The sequence below is a fragment of the Ailuropoda melanoleuca genome, chromosome 8 (genome assembly GCF_002007445.2).
Source record: "Ailuropoda melanoleuca isolate Jingjing chromosome 8, ASM200744v2, whole genome shotgun sequence".
In the NCBI taxonomy this organism is placed as follows: Eukaryota; Metazoa; Chordata; class Mammalia; order Carnivora; family Ursidae; genus Ailuropoda; species Ailuropoda melanoleuca.
Window position 1 is genome coordinate 51351496 of NC_048225.1, and position 21404 is coordinate 51372899.

General features: G+C 43.1%; 2 protein-coding genes across 2 annotated transcripts in view; one reads left to right on the forward strand and one right to left on the reverse strand.

The window, feature by feature from the left end:
• Nucleotides 1–8453, forward strand: part of INTS4 (integrator complex subunit 4) — a 109666-nt gene extending 101213 nt beyond the window's left edge. Inside the window, exons 22-23 of the mRNA XM_011221072.3 lie at nucleotides 4217–4337; nucleotides 8035–8453. Coding sequence (XP_011219374.2) covers nucleotides 4217–4337; nucleotides 8035–8213 — 300 coding nt within the window. The 3' untranslated portion in view covers nucleotides 8214–8453. The remainder of the gene's footprint in view (nucleotides 1–4216; nucleotides 4338–8034) is intronic.
• A 5918-nt stretch (nucleotides 8454–14371) lies between these two features.
• The window catches only part of AAMDC (adipogenesis associated Mth938 domain containing), a 38022-nt gene continuing 30989 nt past the window's right edge, over nucleotides 14372–21404 (reverse strand). Inside the window, exons 3-4 of the mRNA XM_002916270.4 lie at nucleotides 16317–16412; nucleotides 14372–14547 (exon numbers count right to left, since the gene is read on the reverse strand). Of these exons, the coding sequence (XP_002916316.1) occupies nucleotides 14407–14547; nucleotides 16317–16412 (237 nt within the window). The 3' untranslated portion in view covers nucleotides 14372–14406. The remainder of the gene's footprint in view (nucleotides 14548–16316; nucleotides 16413–21404) is intronic.

Below are 21404 nucleotides of genomic sequence, written 5' to 3' on the forward strand. Positions count from 1 at the left end.
CCCAGCAGAGCAGGGAGCCTGATGTGGGGCTCAATCCCAGGACGCTGGGATCACGCCCTGAGCCAAAGGCAGACGCTTAACGACTGAGCCACCCAGGCGCCCCTGGAGCAAAGTACTTTAAACTCCAAAGCTCAGATTCTACAACTAACAAGTAGGAACAATCGACATTGAAAGGAGATGAAGTATATAGAGGCCCTGCTACCTGGTGAGGCTTTACTGAATGACAGGGCCTTTCTAGTTTTATAACATGAAGTGAAGACTTGGTATTTTCAGGGCTACAAGCAAACTATAATAAACGAGTCCTTTTCGGGCTGTGGGTGTGTCAGCTTGGTGAGCAGAATTTAAGGGTTGAAAAACGCAAGCGCTAGGGAGTATTTTTTCCTAAGGTAGATATATTAGAGACACGTGCCGAATGCAATAGGGGTGCTAATCAGTTTAGACAGTGTGCAGTTAAGCCCCACAAAGAGTGCTGCTCACTCATCCATCCATCCATGTAGCAATGCTTACTCTTGCACGTGTTAAGCGCTGGGATTGCAGAGGTGTCAGAATTCCTGCCCTCAGGATGTGCAGCTTCAGTGAAAGACAAACGGACATGCAATTATAAAACAGAAGTTCAGTCATCATTCAGACATGCACAGGATAAGAATACTGTGGCCTCTTACTAAATACCTGATTGCTCACATACTACAGGCCTAATTTTGGGAACCCGTCTTCAACACTGCCTTCTGAAATAAGACACAGCTGTTGAGATGGCGCTGACTTATTCTCAAGAATGAGACTGACTGATTCAGTGAAATAATGGAGCTTTGTACTGACTCAGCTTCCAGAGTATGAAACTACTTGGAAGTTTCAAAGGCAGGCATGAAGGGGAGCACAGTATGCCTCCCCAGATATGTCTCTTTGGCATAAGGATTATTTGGGGATAATTATTTTTGAGAGGCTGAAAACACAGGAGAATCTCTGAAAACAGAGAAGTTGCCCTTTTCTGAGGTAAATTTACATTTACAAGGGAGATCACCGTTTGTAAAGGTGTCTGCCTCTGTACCAGGAAGAGAAGGAGCACTAAATCTCTAGAAACTCTGAACAGTGGGGTAGGCACCAATTTAAATTTGCATAACAGGGGCACCTGGCTGGCTCCTTTGGTAGAGCATGCAACTTTTGATCTCAGGGTCCTGAGTTTAAGCCCCACTTTGGGTGTAGAGATTACTTAAAAAAAAATTTTTTTTTTTTTTAAATAACAATCTTAACCCTTGTTTATTGTTCTTCTTCATTGAGGCAAAACTGGCTGCCTCCCACCTCAATGCCTTTCTTTTGTCTTTAGTGGAAGATGGTATTTAAGATGATGGCTTGAGCTGTTTCAGGGAGTTAATCAGTTTCCTGGGTATTTCCCATGTATACAGAATGTATACATGTTATTAAGCTTGTGTTTGTTATCTGTCTTTTATTATAGGAGCAGTCTTAGCCAAGAACTTAGAAGGGTAGAGGGAAAATTAATTTTCCTCCCCTACAGGTTTATTTCCAGTTTTTAGCTACCATAAAAAATTCTGTAATATACTTAAAAAAATACACATAGAGGGCGCCTGGGTGGCTCAGTCATTAAGCGTCTCCCTTTGGCCCAGGTCATGTTCACAGGGTCCTGGGATAGAGCCCCTCATCAGGCTCCCTGCTCAGCGGGAAGCCTGCTTTTCCCTCTCCCACTCCCCCTGCTGGTGTCCCCTCTCTCCCTGTGTCTCGCTCTGTCCAATAAATAAAAAAATATATAAAATAAAATACACATACACACAATGGAGGGAATTTAATTTGGAGAGTGTGGTTGGAGGCTGAGGAAGAGAAGGGCTTTGTGGAGACACCAGTGCATGGGGAGGTCTAAAAGGATGAGTAAGAGCAAAGGATAAAGGCTAGAGGAGGTATTTAGGCAGAAGGGCTATGAATAAAAGTAGGGATGCAAGCACTAATGGTTAGTACAATCTGAGGACAGATAGCCAGGAACAGGCAGGGAAGGCTTCCTGGAAGAGGTAAGAATGAGTCAGGCCCTGAAGATATGCCTATGGTGACAGTAGAGGGGAAAAAACCTCTGGCTTCCCAGTAGGAATTCCTTTTTTTTTTTTTTTTCCTTTAAGGAATTCTTTATTATAAATCCTAAGACTTAAAAAAAACTAATTCTGATTTGGCTACGAGGTTGTGCTACAGTTTGTTTTTTTTTCCACACTAGTGGTTACCTACCCTACCTGCACTTTAGAATTACTCAGAAAGCATTAAAAAGTAATGATGTGCAGGCCTCAGCTTATACCACTTAAATCAGAATCTTGAGGGTAGGGGCGCCTGGGTGGCACAGCGGTTAAGCATCTGCCTTCGGCTCAGGGCGTGATCCCGGCGTTATGGGAGCGAGCCCCACATCAGGCTCCTCTGCTGTGGGCCTGCTTCTTCCTCTCCCACTCCCCCTGCTTGTGTTCCCTCTCTCGCTGGCTGTCTCTATCTCTGTCAAATAAATAAATAAAATCTTTAAAAAAAAAAAAAAAAGAATCTTGAGGGTAGGGCCCATGAGTATTGGTGGGTTTTTCCTTTTTAAGAACTCTTAGGTGATTCTAATGTGCAGCTAAAGTTGAGAACTACTGTTTCACATTTATCCCTGAGAAAAAGTTCAGCGACCAACTGAGCAGAAATAAAATTGCAGGCAGATTATTTCAGGGTTACCTGCTAGACTTCACTGGAGAGTCTCTGAAGCCGCTCTACCACACGCATGGCCAGACTGTTCTGCCGCCTCTACAGGTGGGGAGGTGGGGGACTCACTGCCCCTTGTGGGACAGCTCTAATGGTAGGAAGCACTTCTGTTGTGGGCAGGGGAGAGGTGATTAGCGTAGCCGGGGTACAGAGGTGCCAGGGCACCTGGCCACTCGCCGCTGACCAAATCCAAAGACAGAGAAAGGAGTGGTGGTGAAACGAGACAAGAATTCCTTTCAGTGAAGCCAACCCCGGGAAGACAGTGGACTAGTGTCTTAAAGACGGTGTCCCAAGTGCTGAAAATACTTCCAGGTTTCTATGAGGAAAATGTGGGACAAAGGTCGGAGAGTACTTGCAGGTGGGCAGTGAAGGTCAAGTCGTACATTGTGTTGGAGTCAATCACGAGGGATCTTGCTGGCTCAGGGCCATGTTATTGCTTGAGGGGGTAGTTTTGGTTGCCATCAGGGGATGTTTTGCCTTCTGGGTCTTTTGCCTGAATTAAGAGATAAACTGGAAAGAAGAATGTAAGCAATTAGAAAGTGTGAGGTCAACATGGAGGCAGTTGAAGTCTTCTCTCATTATGAGGCAGATGGGCTTAGACGGGCCTCTCCAGAGTTTCAAAGTTGAAAGGCTTGTGCAGTTTCCTACTTTGTCCTTTTCGGTAAATTTCCATAGTCCAGGCCCTGGGGTTCTCGGATAAGCTGCATTTGTTGGTTTAGTTCATTTGTGTAGGGCACGAGGCTGTCCACGCAGATAGCAGTGAGGCTCCCCTGGGATGTAAGGAAAATACTCTGGCCAGAGTGTGAGATTGGAGAACTGACCAGCTGTCAAAAAAGAACTAGTCCAAATTGGAGTCATTTGCCCCCCATGACAGGAAAGCAAGACTTAATTACAGGTTCAGCCTATTCCAGGAATGTGTCCTTCCCATTTTGTACAGCTCCTCAGAGCATCTCTCTCCTTGCTAGACTCTTAATAAAGCCAATTAGATCTTCAAATTTTTTTGGTTGAATTTTTTGTTTTTTAACAGAGCAGACCCTTCATTGACAGAAAGAGCTGTAGAAAGGGCTCCTTAGCGTCTTACGATCGAGTGGAGAGAATACAATTACAAAATTATTCTTAGTACTTCGTGGTTGGTGGTGGATGCTGGCCCATGATACGATTGAGAGCCAAGGAGAGAGAAAGTCATCCTGATGGGGGTGCCTGGGAAGGCTTTTCACATCAGGATTAGTATTTTTACCTAGTCTTGTACTTAATAGAGGCACTTTATTCCTATCACTTCTTCACCATGAATTTGGGAAACATTTACCAAACGCTGCTTTGTGCTGGGGCAGGGAATACAGAGATGTCGACAGTGTTGCCCCCCGATCCGGGAATAGTTTTTAATGAAGGCTAGTGTCTTCTTTTCCTCCTCTTCTGAGGTTCACAACAGACACCGCAGTTTTGTTGAAAACTCATAGCTCTTTTGTCCCTTTTTCTCATTTCTGTCACCTCTTAGGTCTTATATCCAGATGGCCAGGCTCAGATGATTCATCCTAAGCCAGCAGACTTCCGAAATCCCGGCCCAGGGCGCCACCGGCTTATCACTCAGGTGTACCTCTCCCACACTGCCTGGACAGGTAAGGGGTCAGTGGACCAGGGTGGACAGGAAAATAGGCTCCTGGGAATTAGACTTACCTGTAGGCATTTGGTGTTTTGCACTTTGAAAAATACATGGTTCTGTCAGGCCTGCTGAGGACTGTACTTGATTTCTTAAAGGAGTTTAAAAGCCCAAACTGGCTGCATTTGGACCATTCGCTGCATTGCTTTGATCGCTTGAGGCATAAGATTTTGTCAGAAGATATATAGGAGATTATAATAGAATGGAATCTCATGGAAAGAGCCCTCGGCTGGATGCCAGCACACTATTTTCTTGCCCTAACTCTGCCACTGACTTGCTGCATAGCCTTGGACAAGCCACTCTGCCTTGTGAAACTGTTTCCTCAGCTTCAAAATGAAGATGATAGTTCTCAACCTAGGAGTTAGTTCTGAGGCTTGCTCTGTCTGAAAATGAAGCAGTTTTATGTTTCTTACCCCAATTAAAATTGTTCTGTTTTTGTACATGAACCATTCAGTTCAATCCCTTAAAACAAGTAAAATGGCAACTATTACTGCCCTGCCTTCCCACATGGGCTAGTTTAATGTGATACTTTAATAATTTGTGAAAAGATAGGGAAGTTACATAAGCATTTTTAAAAATTCTTAAGAATAAAATGGGAGAATACAAGTGTGTGAGACATTACATTTCAAGCGCGTAAGGCTGCTTTAGAAACCTGCAAAAGAGACTCAGTTTACAGAACCTAAATAATGTGGGGGAGAATTGGCCTCACTGGTATTTCCTAAATCACTAAAGATGATTCAGAAGCATGATTGTTACTGGAGAAAGATTTTCATGCCACCAAAGTTGGTTTGTTTTAAAAATAGGCAGATGCCTTCTGGAATTTTCTTTCACTGAGTTTTTAAATACATGAGTAACTAATGCCACTATTAATGGTTTCCCTCTATCAGGGGGGTTAGGTGGGTATAAATGACACAGTGAGGTTTTCACAAAGAGGAAGTAGTGCTGTCAGATATCAGGGCAGCCCCGTTGGGGGTCTCGTCACTGGCCCTGGGCCTGGCACATGGAGGGAGCACCCAGCAGTGCTCTACCCAGGGTCCTCCCCCCTGAGCATCGCCTGAAGTGTTCTGCACTATCACAGGAAGGTAGAATTTCTTATTCTAGTCTGTTCTGATAAAGGGATCCTAGACATGGACACAATATGCTGGAAAGATAGGCTGTGAGACAGCGTTGTTGTGGAAGGACCAAGGCTCAAGAGGCACATCACAGCATGTTAGGTCTCAGAAGAGCCTCAAGGTCTTGGAAGGGCCACCTGACTTGCCCTGGTCATACGGCAGGTCCTTGCCTGAGCCAGAGCTGCAGTCGAGTCTGTCATGAGCCTGAAGAATTCTGATTCATTCAGGATCACCTCCTCTGAGAGATTGCTATTATAAATCTCTCTTTTAGCTCTCAGCATAGTGCTTTTTTAGTGTCAGAAATTTTCTCATTTAATTGTTTACTGCCTTTCGCATTAGAATGGAGGCTCCACAGAGAGGGGGACTTGTTCGTCCTCTCTACCTCGGTGTCTCCAGTGCCTCTGTGCCGTGTGCCCTTAGAGCCTGAAATGTAGTAAGTACTCACCAAATAACGAAAACTGATTACAGGACTTTAAGTGTGCAGTTATAATTCATTTAATCCTTAGACCAAGCTGGAGGTGGGAATTTGTGTTCTGTTTTCCATTTTATAGATGCATAAGTGGAGGCCCACATAGCTGATCATGGGGTCACTGAGGCTGGCACTCAGATTTCCTAACAACCAAACCCCTTGTGTTTTCATTAGACCACGTTCCCTTCTGACCTGGGACACTAAAGTGAAACGTGTTCTCACTCTGAATGCCCTGTGCCTTCTTTGTTGTAATCCAGGAGACGGGGCCTGGTGCTGGGGGGTCCTCCACGCAGTCCTTCGGCAGCTCTCTAGCGGGGTCTCTCCACTGAGAGGCAGGATACTGCCATATCAGAAGCTTTGAGTCACACCGACCCGGTTCCAGATTCTGCCTCCCTTGCTATGTCATCCTGAGAATGAGATTTTACCTGTCTCATATTCTTTATCTGTAAGACGGAAGCAAGGATATCTACCTCATAGGGAGGTATTATTCTTCCAGGCATGGTGAATAGGTTGCATGATTTGTCCCACATAATCTTTTATCTTTTTCTCCCACTGTCTCTTCTCCTCATTTCCTCTCCCCTCTCCTTTCCTCTGATGGTAGTGGTTTGAATTGCCATTCTTACTACATGCAGGGAGGGCATAATAAACAGATGGGGTTGAGTCCTCTGACCTCACCAGGATTTGGCTGAAAGTGCTGAGAGTTGGGGCTGGTTTGTGGTTGGCAACAGCCATCTGGGACAAAAGAGGGGAGCATAGTGGGAGAGCTGAGACTGGAGCCTGATGCCGGAGAGCAGCATTGGTCTCATTACAGATATACCCTATGTTACACAGTTGTGTTCGTGCCAGGTGGCTGGTAAGTGGGGGTGCGGAGGCTGCTGTCGGGCTGGCTAGGTTGCTCTGGCTTCGTGGGAGCCTTTCCCTTCCTGAAGGACGGCAATTCAGTCTCTGCCGTCCTCCCTAGAGAGAAGTCTGGAAGAGACTAGGAAGAAGTCTGGGGAGGCATTGAGAAGTCCTGGGACCTCTGCCCTTGTTCATTTCGATCCATCCAGCTCTCATTCTCGTCCTCTGTACTGAGCATTGGGCTAATCTTTAACACTTGCACATTTTGCTCCAGTCACATGAAACCGAAGAGGGTATTCCAAGCTTACTCTGTTCCTGGCCCTTTGTACTTGCCCTTAGGCTCTTCTGAAATTCTCTCCCCCGCCTTTGTAGAAGCCACATGGTTAACAGAAAGATTAATTGCTTCAGTTTATGAAGTGGGTTTAAATCTTGTCTCCAGTGTGGATTTGCATAGTCACGTAGAAGCTCTCAGAGCCTTGGGACTTTAGGGGGGTTGTGACAGTCTTTCGTGGTGTGGCAGGGTAAGAACTCTTGGGTTGTGTGCTTGGCACAGAGCAGGTATTCTATTCTAAAGCCTTCCCAGGCTCCCTCCTCATTCTTCTTACAGATTTGAGGAGAGCGCTCCATCATCCATTTGTGTTTCTGTCCCCAGCAGCTGGTCGGCAACTTGAGAGAGGGCTCACTTGCTCACTAGGTCCTGCCACATGCATGAAGGAAAGGTTCGGTGACATGATTTGAGGGCCCTGAAATGTGTTCCTGTTCACTGGTGAGAAGTTTTTGTCAGAACTGTTCCCTAATCAAGGCTGCTTCTCCACTGAGGCGGTAGCGTCTGTGGTGTGTGCAGCCCTGATGCCCGAGCTCCAGCCACAGGAAGAGCCTGGTTATCTGGCCATGAGAATGGCCATACGCAGGCCCGTGTGGCCCTCTCTTGAGGCCAGGAGGCCTCTGAGGCAGAGTTTTTAGCTCATCTCTGATCCGCCGTGGATTGGAGCTGCAGGGAGCCCACAGGGACCGGCGGAGGAGGCGGCGGAGAAGCAGCGCACGCGCAGGCTCGGACACGGCCTCACGGGACTCCAGCTGGGAAAGTGTTGGGTGAGGGGGAAGGGATGAAGACAGATGAAGAAATGTTTAGGAACCCTACTCCTTCCATCTTTGATGTTGCTTTCACTTGACGTTTCATCCCAGTTCCTAGCAGTGGCCCAGTCATAGAGGATTTCTTTTGTCTTTTTTTCCAGAACCATGCCAGGTGGAAGTCAGGCTGCTGCTGGCCTACAACTCCAATTCCCGCATTCCAAAATCCCCCTGGATCGAGGGTGGCGAGGTGTCACCCCAGGTGGAAACCAGCATCGAGGGCACGATCCCCTTCAGCAAGTCTGTGAAAGTTTACATAATGCCCAAACCCGCAAGGCGCTGATCACCAGCGGTGTGTAGAGCCGAGGCCGGGAAGGCCCTTCTTAGGGAGCAGAGTGAGCCAGAAGCCTCAAGCATCTCACCTGGAGATGGCGTGTAGGCACGAGCACCATGGCCCACACAGTCTCATCCGGTATCAAACACAACTAAATTATTTTGCATTAAAAAACCAAAAACCTTCAAGTCTATACCTCCTCTCTCCCTGATCACTCTTCACCCCCTCCCCAATAAAGTCGAGAAAACACCTAGTTGTCCAGTTACTGGTCCTGAAAAAATCATGTGGCTACAGGTCAGCATGTGTATCACATGCTTACGTTCCTTGAGTGTGAAACAAAGATCCAGTTTTCTGTCTACGTCTAAAGGCCAGCTTACTGAAGCATAATCTTGTTTTTTTAATCAGCAGTCTGTTCGCCAGGGCCCACTCCTTTCACAGCTGTACTTTCTCACCAGCGATAGTTCCTGAGCGGCCTGAGACATCGCTGTCTTGCTGAGAAGCGCTTTCCCTAACGTAGGCAGTGGCTGCTCCAAGGACTGGATGAATAGCTGGAGAATGAATCATTTTCTCCCTGAGCAAGATTTTTGATCTTGCCTGTCATTATCCGTAGAACCAAAAATAATCCAGGAGGGCCATAGTTGAGGAGAGACAAGGATTATGGAAAAGAGTGACCCAGTGAGGCATTTCCCACTACCTCTTTGAGGACACCAGGGTTGGAGCTGTATGCGAGTTAAGGGTGTAGCTGGGGTGTAAAAACAGTAAATGCTCCAGAGACGCTAACTGTGTGAGGGCCTGTGTGACTTTACCTGCCATTTAATCCTTGCTATAGCCAGCTGAATCTTCCAGAGACTTCAGAGTGAGAAATCTGGGAGGAAGCCTGTACAGGAAGTCGTAAAGCCTTTCTTCATTCAAATCCAAGATGGTTCCTGAGGCCTGGGCTCTACCACCTCTGGGAAAGTGTATGGAAAAAGCCTTCAGATCTTCAGCTCTTTATGCCTGGGTTTCCTCAGCCATAAATTAGAGATAATTATACCTTAAGTGTTGTTGAATGGGTCCAATCAAATAATGCTTGGTAGAATCTGAATCTGCAGCCAATCTTGATCCTGTGTGGTACTTGGAAAGCTTATAAAAATAATAGCAGGGTTATAGAATTACTCAGGTGGTGCTGGAATTTGAATTCAAGCATGTTTGGCTTTTGGTTTAATGCACTTGATTTGTGCCCAGCAGTGAGGTAAGCCTTTTCCATGAATTAACTAATTCATCCTCACAGCTACCCTATGAAGTAGGTACTGTTATCTTTGTTTTACAAGCAAGGTAGTTGGAGTTAGAGAATTAAGTCATTTGGCCTTAATCACACAACTAGTAAATGACAGAGCTGGGGTTTGAACCCAGGGAGTCTGATTCCAGAATGTCATCCCTGCTTGAAAGATCTTCAAGGAGCTAGCTTACTTTTCTTTTCCTTTCCTTTTTTCTCGTTTTTAAGATTTTATTTATTTATTCGACAGAGAGCGCGTGCGTGCACAAGCACAAGCAGGGGGAGTGGCAGGCAGAGGGAGAAGCAGGCTCGAGCCTGATGACGATGGTGCGGGGCTCCGTCCCTGGACTTCAGGATCGTAACCTGAACCAAAGGCAGATGCTTAACCCACTGAGCCACGCAGGCGCCCCAAGCTAGCTTGCTTTTCTAGTGTGCTTGCTTGTTCTGTGTATCTCAGGAATGTGACATCAGTGGGCTCTCATCTGTCAACAAGATAGCCTGACAAAAGCGCCTGCCCTGATGATAAAGTGAGGCTGGGAGCTAGGCTGAATCCAACCACAGTTCTTACCCAGGCACCGTATGATGATGGCTGGGTCGGAGCATGAAGACGTTGAGCCCCTCAGCTGCCCACTGAGCCCCTCGTGCTATAGCTATAGAAAGCTGCCTAGGTGAAGGCTTTGCTGCATCCTTTTCAGATATAGTACCCCTGCTATAAAAATCCTTCTAGGTCATCCCCCATTTCATAGGTGGGGAAACTGAGGTTTTGAGGTAATGTTTTTCTCCTAAGGGGCAACACCAGGAATTTATCCTAGGTCTTACCACCCAATATAGAGTATTTTTTTTCCAGCAAAGGTAGAGATGCACTAAGGGGCAGATTTTGGTTATCAAGATGAATTTTTAAAAGCTGTGTAAGAATTGAATGGGTTGCATTAGAGGATAAATTTTCCATGTTGGATGTGTTTAAGCAGAGGTTGAAAAAGCTCCTGACAAAGTTTCTTGCAAAGGAATTCAAATATCATAAAAGTGATTGGACTCAACCTTTTAAATTCCTTTGACCCTGAATTACCAGATTCTATGAAATATGAGACTGAATTCATGGTAAAGCCAAGGCTGGAACCCAGGCCTCCTGATTCTTAGTCCAACATGGTTTCCATAACGGGTCTATTGTTTCTGTAAGTAGTCTCCCGTGTACCCAGCAGTCAAAGCCAGAAACCTGTATGTCACGCTGGAGTCCTTCTGCACCCCTCAGATAAACATAGCTATCAGGTCCTTTAGATTCTGCTTCCTTAAGTGTTTCTTGACTCAATCCTCTTCTCATACCCAGTTTCTATCCTAGTGCAGACCACCATCATATCTCCTAAAATGTGGCATTAGCTTCCTAAAGATCTTGCCTCAAACCTTGCTCCCTTCAGTCCATTCTTCACACAGCAGAGTGATCTTTCTAAAACCCAGACCTGCTAATGCCATTCCCCTGCTTAAGTCCCTTTGAAATAGCCCACTGCTTGTCCCAGGATGAAGTCTAAAGTCCTGTTCTTGAAAGTTCTTCATGCCTCCGTCATTTCCAGCCTCCTACTGCCTGTGCCACACGTTCGGTGTACTCTGGCAATAGAGAATTCCTGTAGTTGTGCCCCACGCTTACGGTGCTGTCTTGTTTCAGACCTTTAGGCCTGCTGAGCCCTGGACTGTGTTCCTCAGAGTGTCTCCTACAGCTCCTTCTCATTCTCTAGGCCGGAGCTCCATTCCAGAATATATCTTGTGTCTCCTGTGGGCTTGGCACATTGCCTCTGTGTTCCAACAGCCCTCTGTGTTCTTGAAGCATATTTATTTATTTGTTGTAGGTTCACAAATGGAAACCTTTTTTAAAGAAAGGTAGGCAGGGAAAAAGGGAGGCGGCCTGCAGGAAGGTAATAGACTTCCATTCTCTTCAGTCAAGGTCAGAAGGTAGTTGCTATTCAGCTCTGCTCAGCGGGTTCTAAGTGTGGGCCTGGTGGTATCAGATCTTCCGGTTCTTCCAGAAGAGCCAGAAATCTGCATTTTCATGTAAAAAAAAACACCCAACTAAAAAATAAATGATAAATGTTAAAATTACTCTGAGACACACAAAACAGGTCTCTAGGTAGATTTGTGGCAGTTTGCAACGTCAGTACCATCACCATATGTTACATGTCTTTTTCTTCCAACTAATCTGAGTCCCTGCACAGTAAGGTCGTGTGTGGTATCCTCAGCACAGCTACAGGCACGTACCAGGTGGGGAAAGAGTGAATGAGTCTACAAATCCAGAGCGAACTTAGCAGTACCATGGCATGCCTGCAAAAGCTAGCCCTGGGATTCGGTTTCCAAAAGGACTTTATCTTTGGCTTTGACATGATTGACTTCGGCAAACAGAATTGTAGAGTGCACAGAAAGTACTTGGTAGAATTCTTGTCTTAGGAACTGCTCAAGCTAGAAGAATTTAAGTGTGGGCAGAGTGAGGGCTGTGCTACCTACAAATCAAATCAAAGGGCTTAATGATTAAGACATGGGACTGAGTATAGTGTCATGTGGAAAAATAGCTTCTGTCCAGGTTCTGTACATTTCCAGCAATGACCATGTAGAATATATTCAGAAATAGGAGCTGTTTATTAGCAGGTTCTATACAAAGTTTAATGACCTCACTGCCAGGTACTTCCGTCTCTAAGAACTTTGTACTAAGTTCTCTCTAATGTGGCGACAACTCGCTTAGGAACACTGATTACACCCACACCTAGTTCAACACCCACTGGAGATGTCTCACTTTACATTTCACTTAAAAAAAAAAAGGTCCATTGCATCAATAGAGAAACAGTCCGAATTTTATCAAATACCCTCCTAGCTACATAGGTGCCTGACTTTTTGAGCTGAGATCTAGAAAGATCCTTTATCTGTCAATTGGCTGGTTGCAGAAAGGGAACTAAACAGGACTTCCCCAGAACTCCAACCTGGAAGTCAGGTCTGTGAGGATCTTACTCCCATGGGCTTTTTCTTTTTTCCCTTGAAGTGAACTCTAAGCCCAGTGTGGAGCTTGAACTCAACAACCCTGGGATCAAAAGTCATATGCTCTACTGACTGAGCCAGTGAGGTCCCCAACTCCCATGGGCCTTTTAAGGAGGTGTATAGTAGAAAAATATCAAGACACAACATCAGGTTCTAATCTTGGCTCTACCACTTCCTTGCTGGGTGAACTTGGAAAGATCCCTTCACTTTCCATTCCAGTGGTCTTAGCTCACCTTTTCTTGCCAAGCCACATCTTAAGCTGCTGTTCAGTCTGTGGATTGGCTGCCTAGTCAGATCCCCAACTGGGCCAAGCAGGTGACAGGATCACGTGGAGTAAAGCCAACTTTCTAGGGCTGTGGCTTCAACAAGGGCTGGGGTATTAATTATGGCTGTGATAAATACTTGACCTAGTAAATGTTTACTTAAAAGTTGCCAAATGTTTGGTGAGTAAACAAACACCTTATTCTTTAAGATTCAGCTTGTGTCATGGTCTTAGCAATGTCTTCCTTACTTTCCCTTCCATCCTGATAGGATTAGGCCATCATTTAGGGCATCATTCAACCTTGTAACTATTGTAGTGTTAACACACTGTTATCATTGTTGATTTTTCTCTCCCATGTAACTCCTGAGGGCAAGAATTATAATTTACTAATTCCCGTACTCCCAGGGCCCAGCAATAACTAGTCATAAAAAATCAGTGAGAGAGTAAATGGGCACGAAAGAGAATAAATGAGAGAATAGAGTCAAGAGTTCCTTGGGCTTCTACAAATCTATGAAATAGGCTGCTGTTACGAACCATAAAATGAAACTAGTTGACACACAGCAGACCCATTAATCAAAATATAATGACAACAATGGCTTCAATTTATTGAGTCCTCACTATATGCCAAGAAGTGTGCTAAGACATTGTATGAATCACCCCCATTTACTACCTACAAAATAACTCCAGGTACTAATTATCATCCCTATCTGGCAGATGAGAACAGTGCAACTCTAAGAGATTAAATAAATGCCCAACCAGCGAGTGGCAGAAAGCCACAGTTCAAAGTCAAGGCTATTTGACACCAAAGCCCATACTCATAACTCTTTAAAGAGGGGGAGGAATGAAAACTAAGGTGATGCTGATAATTTATTATAGTTCTATCAGTCTATTCTAAGGCTTCACAAAAGACACCTAGTATTTAACAGAACAAAGACTACCCACAGCGGTTACAGAGCATCTCACCCAGCCCCATCATTTTATAGCAAGAGACTGAGGCCCAGAGAGAACTGTCCAGCTAGGCTCAGGCCAAGCTCGTAGAACAGCTTGCCTAGAACCCTAGTGAGCTCCTCCGGCTGTCGTAACTGAAGTGCTCCGTCACTTCATTGGGGGTTCTGCTCATATGTCATCTGCACAGAGACTTTTCCTGACCATGTATCTGAAAGAGCCTTCTTTCCTCTCCTCCTCCTCCTCCTGCTTTATCTTCATAACAGGTTCTACCTCATTATGGATTTATTGTTTCACTAGAATATCAGCTTTGTGAGGATAAGACTTTAATCGCTGTTTCCCTGGAGCCTGTAGCAGTGTCTGACATACAAGGTACTCCATAAAAATTGGTTGAATTAATGGTTAAACATTCCAAAGCATCAGTTGCAATGTAATTTTAATGCACCGACACTTTTCCTTGGGCTTCAAAGCAGAAGGCTTTATTTTTGCCTTTATTTCCTCATGTTTCTGGCCTAACAGTTAGTATATTATGTACATCTGTCTTCTCCCCTGATTTTCAGTTCCTCTCAGACAGGGACCTGGTCTTAGTCATCCATGCATCCCAAAGCCTAGCACAGAACCTGGCATGAACAGCTGTTGAAAAATGCTTGGGGAGGCCGGTGTGGAGAGTGCTAAGAGTGACAGTCACAGGCATTGTTGCTCAGTGATTTATTCTCCTTAAGGCTCTATCAGCACGTGGAATGGAAGACCCCTCCCACTCTGATGCCTCGCGCAGCCAAGGCATTATACTCCTTCACTGCCTGCTCCGTCTGGAGGACCCGCACATCAATGCCTTGTTTCTCGAGGTACTCCACAGTTGACGGAGGCACCTGGGAAGAGGCAAAAAGATGAGTAAGTCAGGGGAAAAGCCCTCCTGGGTTTCCTTTCCAGCCATGAGGCAAGGGTTCTTTACAAAACTGGATATTGACAATGGTCACTACTTGATCGCCCAGCGTGTCACCAGTCCAAAATCTGACAGGGAGCCCCAAGGAGTCAACAAGGCTTCTAAGAAGTTGACAGAAGCATCATGCATACACAAAGCTCAGGTGAAATGGAAAGGGGAAGAGGATGGATTCTGGAGTCAGACAGTTTTGGATTTAAGTCTTAGCAGTGTGACCCTTAGCAGTGAATTCAATTCTCTGACCCTTTGTTTCCAGTCTGTAAATATGGGTAATAATACCTAGCTCCCAGGGCCGGTATGAAAACTAATTCAGCTAAGGTATAGAAAATGTCTAGCATGTAAATGTTGAATATCTGAGTCAGTCCAACCGGAGTCTAAAGTCTAACTTTGCCATGTAGGCCAGCTATCTAAAGTTTCTCAACCCCGGTTTCCTCCTCTGTAGAATGGGGATAAAAATACACACAGGGTGGTGTGAGGATGAAGTTAACTAATAGTCTGTATGGATACTGCAGCTCAAATGTCTCCTCAGTAAGGCCTTTCCTGACTACTCCATTTAGAGCAGCCCCTCATAGGTCACCATTGTCTTCACAGCATTTGTTAAACAATCTGAAATTGTCTAGTTTTATTTTTCAAGAGGGCCATGAACCTTGTTTGTCTTATTTATCTTGTCTCCAGTGTCTGGAAGAGTGACCCATAAAAGGCACTGAATAAATGTTTGTAAATTAATTTATATAAAAGATTCTCAATAGTGGCAGCTATTATTGGATTTTTTAAAAACTCTGGCTTGTGCTGAATATTATTTTAATAAGATTATGCCTCCTCAGAAAGAGCTCTGAAATATTTTTTAAATGCCCTATATTTTTATATGTTTGAACAATTTTATAATAACAATAGCCTTTATAGAAAGGAATTATTTTAATGGGAAAGATAGGTTAAACAAAAAAATATATAGATAAAGAGCACCGTTATCGGAAGGGAAGAAGATTTTAGGACATCTATATAAAGGAGAGAATGAGGCAGATCTCCGTATACTTACGCGAAAGGCCGTCCACAATGTAATAATGTAAGAAGTTACAGAACAATATGTACAATGTGATCCTATTTATGTAAAAATGAATGTAAGTGTATACATGTGTATCTGTATGCATAAGAGTATATATTTGCAGCTGCACAGAGAACTGGAACAGTAGACATCAAATGTGGAGATGGGGGTGGGGATCTTTCACTTTTCTGCTTCAACATTTCTACATCAACTGTTTAGCAATAAGCATATATTATTTCTGTAAGTACAATAAAAATAAGCATTTTCTCCTAAAGGGGAAAAACGCATAACTTGATTGACTGTGTTTAAGGAAAGAATAAAAAATACTATAAAAATGCAAGGTACTAAAAAAAAAAAGTAAGTACTGTGAAAATCTAAAGAACCAAATATCGATAGCTATAGAGCTTGAGAATTCCAGGAGTGAAGAGTTTCTGAAAAATAGTTGAAACAACACAGGGTTAGGTAGGGACTGCAGAGTCCAGCCCTGACGAGGAAGAGTCCTAACATCCATTATTTTATCTTGCGCCATCCACTGGCTCAGCGAAATGAGGGTGCGTGATATGTTGAGATGAGCTCCCAAGAAGGACATATTTCTAAGGTAAAGGTCCAAGAGGTCACCAACTGTCCTCAGGAATGTTGTGCTCACCAATACCTACCTTCAAGGCCTCACTCATCCCACGGCCAATGACAAGGGTCTGTACACCCTTCTTGACAACTTCCTCCACATCTGCAGGCTGCACACCAGGAGAATGCTGGAGGTGGAAAGAGAAAGTATACCAGCTACCTGTTCTTCTAAGCTTTCTTTGCAATTGGCATTCTTGTGGGATTCATTCGTTCACCCATTAATTCACTGAGAATATGTTTACTGAGGTTTATTTTGTGCCAAAGATCATTCAGGGCCCTGGAATAAGAAGATTCAATGCCTTAAGGAATGCTAAGTCTAGTGAAAAATATAGGAGACTAAAAAGAAATGTCAATAGTTTTACAAGTGCTACAAGGACATTAGTTCAGGGTTATGAGAACACAGAGAAAGAGAACCTAATTCAGACCTGGAGGGTCAGGGCAAATGGTCAGGGAAGGCATCCCAGAGGAGGTAAGCCGAGATGTAAGCTGAGACCTAAAGGACAAACAGGAATTAGCCAGGTTAAAGGAAATCAGGGAATAAAGCATTCCAAGTACAGGGAATAGCATGTACAAAGGCTCAGAGGAAAGAAAAACCTGGAGAACTAAAGGTAGTTTAGTATGACTGGAGTGTAATAGGTGAGAGTGGAAAGAGAGAGGGTGGGAGAAGAAAGCACTTGCACACCAAGCCAAAATCTGGACTGTGGAGAGATTTCATAAGAATCTGCCTTTTTGTGGGGCTCCTGGGTAGCGCAGTTGTTAGGCGTTTGCCTTCGGCTCAGGGCGTGATCCCGAGGTTCCAGGATCGAGTCCCACTTCGGGCTTCTCGGCTGGGAGCCTGCTTCTTCCTCTCCCATCCCCCCTGCTGTGTTCCCTGTCTCACTGGCTATCTCTGTCAAATAAATAAATAAATAAATCTAAAAAAAAAAAAAAAGAATCTGCCTTTTTGTGAGCTCCTTTCCCACTTAACTCAAAAAAGCTTCTGTTGATGCTTTTATCACTCCATAAAGTCTTATCAGATTCTCCAAGGGATATTAAAGATAAGGCGTTTAATGACATTAATCCAACATTAAAGGATGGTGGCTTCTGAATTGTTTCCACTCCAGCAAATGGGAAAGTGGGAGTTTGGTAAATACCAGCCCAGCTACTAGGCTCCACCTATTATCTATCTGTACAGGGAAGACACTGTCAGCACTGAAGCTCAGAGACAAAAGCCCTCCTTCCCTAATTTGTTTACCTCTATCCTTTCATTCAGTCAAGAGGTATTTACTGAACACTTACTCTGTACCAGGCTCTATACTCAACATTGGAAATACTGAGATGAACCAAATAGTCCCTGGAGTTTTAGTCAGGTAAGGTTAGTGAATGTGTGAAAATAGTTACAGTAGGATGAGACAAAATAGAGTTGAGGATCTATGTGAATAAACATGAGTGGGAAGTTGTGAATGACATGCTATTTTAATTGGGTCTTGAAGTATGAGCAGAAAGAACAATGCCTTGGTGCAGTGGTTGTGGAAGGGGTACATTCTAATCACAGAGATGGTATAAGGAAAGAACTGAAAATATCATGAAGACAATAGATGTGCCAAAGAAAAGAGTTTTTCAGTTTTGAAAGATGAGATAGGAATGAAATTTATATATTTATTAAAGGTATAAGGAAAGTAGTCTTTTCATTAAATCCTGAAATATCGTACATGTTTATAGTTTTCATAATACATCTATAGAAATTACTCCATATGATCTCTATGGTGATCCTCTAAAGTAGCACTAAAACATCCATTCTCATTTTATAGATAAGGAAACTAAAGCTCATAAAATATATACACATTGGCCAAGATGACACAACTGTTAAGCAGTGGAAGCTGGGCTTTGAATTGAAACATGTTTAACTTTCAGTTTAATGAACTTCACTAGAATACTATAACCCAGGGAGCAACTTTTTTGTAACGTGAAAGAAATAAACCTACTGACCACGTAGAATTGTGCTTAGCCCAGCGCCTGGCCCATTGCAGGTAGAATAATTGTTAGTTTAAGTGTGAACCTGAATCTTCCCTAGAACAATCTCTCTCTTTCTGTTAAGGTCTGTCTCTCTCTCACACACACATAAGCTAAAAAAAACCCATAGAGGATAGAGAATGGAATATTTGAAAAATAGTTGATTAACCCCCCAAAAAGGAAGGAATGAAAAACATGAGGTCAAACGGAAAACAAACAGCAAGATGAAACTCTTAAACATAGCTATATAAATAATAACATTAGACTAAAGAGTTTAAGGCAAAGATTGTCTAGATTAAAAAGCAAGATCCAACTAAACACTACTTATAAGGTAGGCACTTTAAATATAAAGACACCAGTTGAAAGTAAAAGGATGAAAAAAGACACAAAATGAAATACTAATAAGAAAGATGGTGTGTGTGTGTGTGTGTGTGTGTGTTTTAAGAGAGAGGGGTGAGTGGGGCAGAGGGAGAGGGAGAAACTTTGCAGGCTCCACACCCAGTGCAGAGCTCCATGTGGGCTCAATCTCATGGCCACAAGATCATGACCTGAGCCAAAATCAAAAGCTGGATGCCCAACTAACTTGGCCACCCAGGAGCCCCTGGTATGGTCATATTAATATCAGATTAAGTAGACCTTAAGTATCACTACAGATAAAGAGTGTCATATCATGATGCTTAAAGGGCCAATTCATCAACAAAAGTATAACAACTCCAAATCTGTATACTGTTAGTAAAAGAGCTACAAAATATAAAGACAAAAATAACGGAACTAAGGGGAAAGATAGACACCACCACCATAGCTGGAAATCTTAACAACTCTTTCTCAATAATTGATAGAACAAATAGAAAAAGTCCTTAAGGAAATGGAAGATTTGAGCAACACTATCAATTTGTCCTAAAAGACATTTCTGGGTTACTACACCCAACAACTGCAGAATGCATATATTTTCATGTGTATATGGAACATTCACTAAGACAGACTAAAAGGCTAGAATTTAAATCTCGGTAAATTTCAAAGAAATGAAATAATCGTAACGTTACCTGACAAAATAGACTTAATTATTTACAATAAGATGTTTAGAAAAGCTACAAAGTAATTGGAAATTGAACAAAGTATTTTTAATCAAAGGACAAAGGAAAAAATATATCAGAATTTGTGGAATACAGCTAAATAATGCTTAGAGGGAAATCTATCAATTTAAATACTTATAGAAAAAAATGGTCTAAAATCAATGGTCTAAGCCTCCACTTTAAAAAGCTAGAAGAAAAAAGCAAATCATATCCAAAGTAAGTAGAAGACAGAAAATAATGAATATATGTGTATAGATTAATGAAATGGGAAACAATTCAGAAAATCAACAGGTCAAAACTTGATTCTTTGAAAAGATGAATAAAATTGATAAAACCTTTGTTTTTTTGTTTTGTTTTTAAAGATTTTATTTATTTATTTGAGAGAGAGAGAGACAGAGAGGGAACACAAGCAGGGGGGGTGGGAGAGGAAGAAGCAGGCTCATAGCAGAGGAGCCTGATGTGGGGCTTGATCCCAGAACACTGGGATCACGCCCTGAGCCGAAGGCAGACGCTTAACCACTGTGCCACCCAGGCGCCCCTCAATTTATAATTTTAAAACGTTTCCACAGGAAAAATTCTAGGCACAGATGACTTCTTTGGTGAATTTTCTTTTAAATATTTAATGAAGATCCTCAAGAAAACATTAACAGGGGCGCCTGAGTGGCACAGCGGTTAAGCGTCTGCCTTCGGCTCAGGGCGTGATCCCAGCGTTATGGGTTCGAACCCCACATCGGGCTCCTCTGCTATGAGCCTGCTTCTTCCTCTCCCACTCCCCCTGCTTGTGTTCCCTCTCTCGCTAGCTGTCAATCTCTCTGTCAAATAAATAAATAAAATCTTAAAAAAAAAAAAAAGAAAACATTAACAAATCCAAGGTTCAACAATGAAAAATTAATGCAGTTCACCATAAAGAAGAAAAAAACATGTAAATTATCTCAATTGATGCATAAAAAGCATTTAACCAAGTTAATGTATTTATGATTAAAAAAAAACTCAGCAGGGGTGCCTGAGTGGCTCAGTCAATTAAGTGTCTGTTATCGGTTCAGGTCATGATCCCAAGGGCCCTGGGATCGAGTCCCGCATCAGGCTCCCAGCTCAATGGAGAGCCTGCTTCTTCCTCTTCCTCTGCTGCTCCCCCTGCTTGTGCTCTCTCACCCTCTCTCTGTCTCTCTTTCAAATAAATAAAATCTTAAACAAACAACTCTGCAAATGAAACTAGAAGGGAATCTTTTTTTTCCAGTTTATTTTAATTGTGGTAAAATACACATAACATAAAATTTACTATCTTAACTATTTTTAAGTGCACAATTCAGTGGCATTAAGCATATTCACACTGTTGTGCAACCATCAGCACCATCCAACTTTTTCATTAGAAGGGAATCTTCTTTAGATAAAAGACAACTAAGAAAAATCTACAGCTAAACATCAAATATAATTTTCCTCAAAGACTGGATATAATGGGCATCAGCTAGACATTTATTTCCTTATTTTCTCTTGGATCTCCATTCCTCTCCATCTCCACTGCCACTCCCCTGGTTTATGCTGCCATTACTTCTTGTGTGGACTATTGCAGTAACTTTTAAAACCACTGTAGCTTTCCAATTATCCATTCTTCAAACTGTGGCCAGAGCAATCTTTTTAAAATACAAATCCATTCATGTCACCCCTCCACTTAAGAGCATTCAGTGACTTCTCAATGCCCTTAACAATAAATGCCAAACTCCTTAACATGGTCTGTAAGTACCCAGCTTCCTCTCTAGTCTCACTGCATAGTTCTATATCATGCATGGCCTTCTATCCATTCTTCAACCATGGCATGTTTTCTCTCACCGTTGTTAAGATAAAACAAAAATCTACAGATTGGGAGAAGATATTTGCAGATCACATATCCAACAAAGGACTTTATCTAGAATATACAAAGAACTCTTGAAACACAATACAAAAACAATCCAATTTTTAAAAAACAAGTGAAGTATTTGAACACACACTTTACCAAAGAAGATGCATGGACGGCTATGAAGAATATGAAAAGGCACTTGATATTACAAATCACCATGG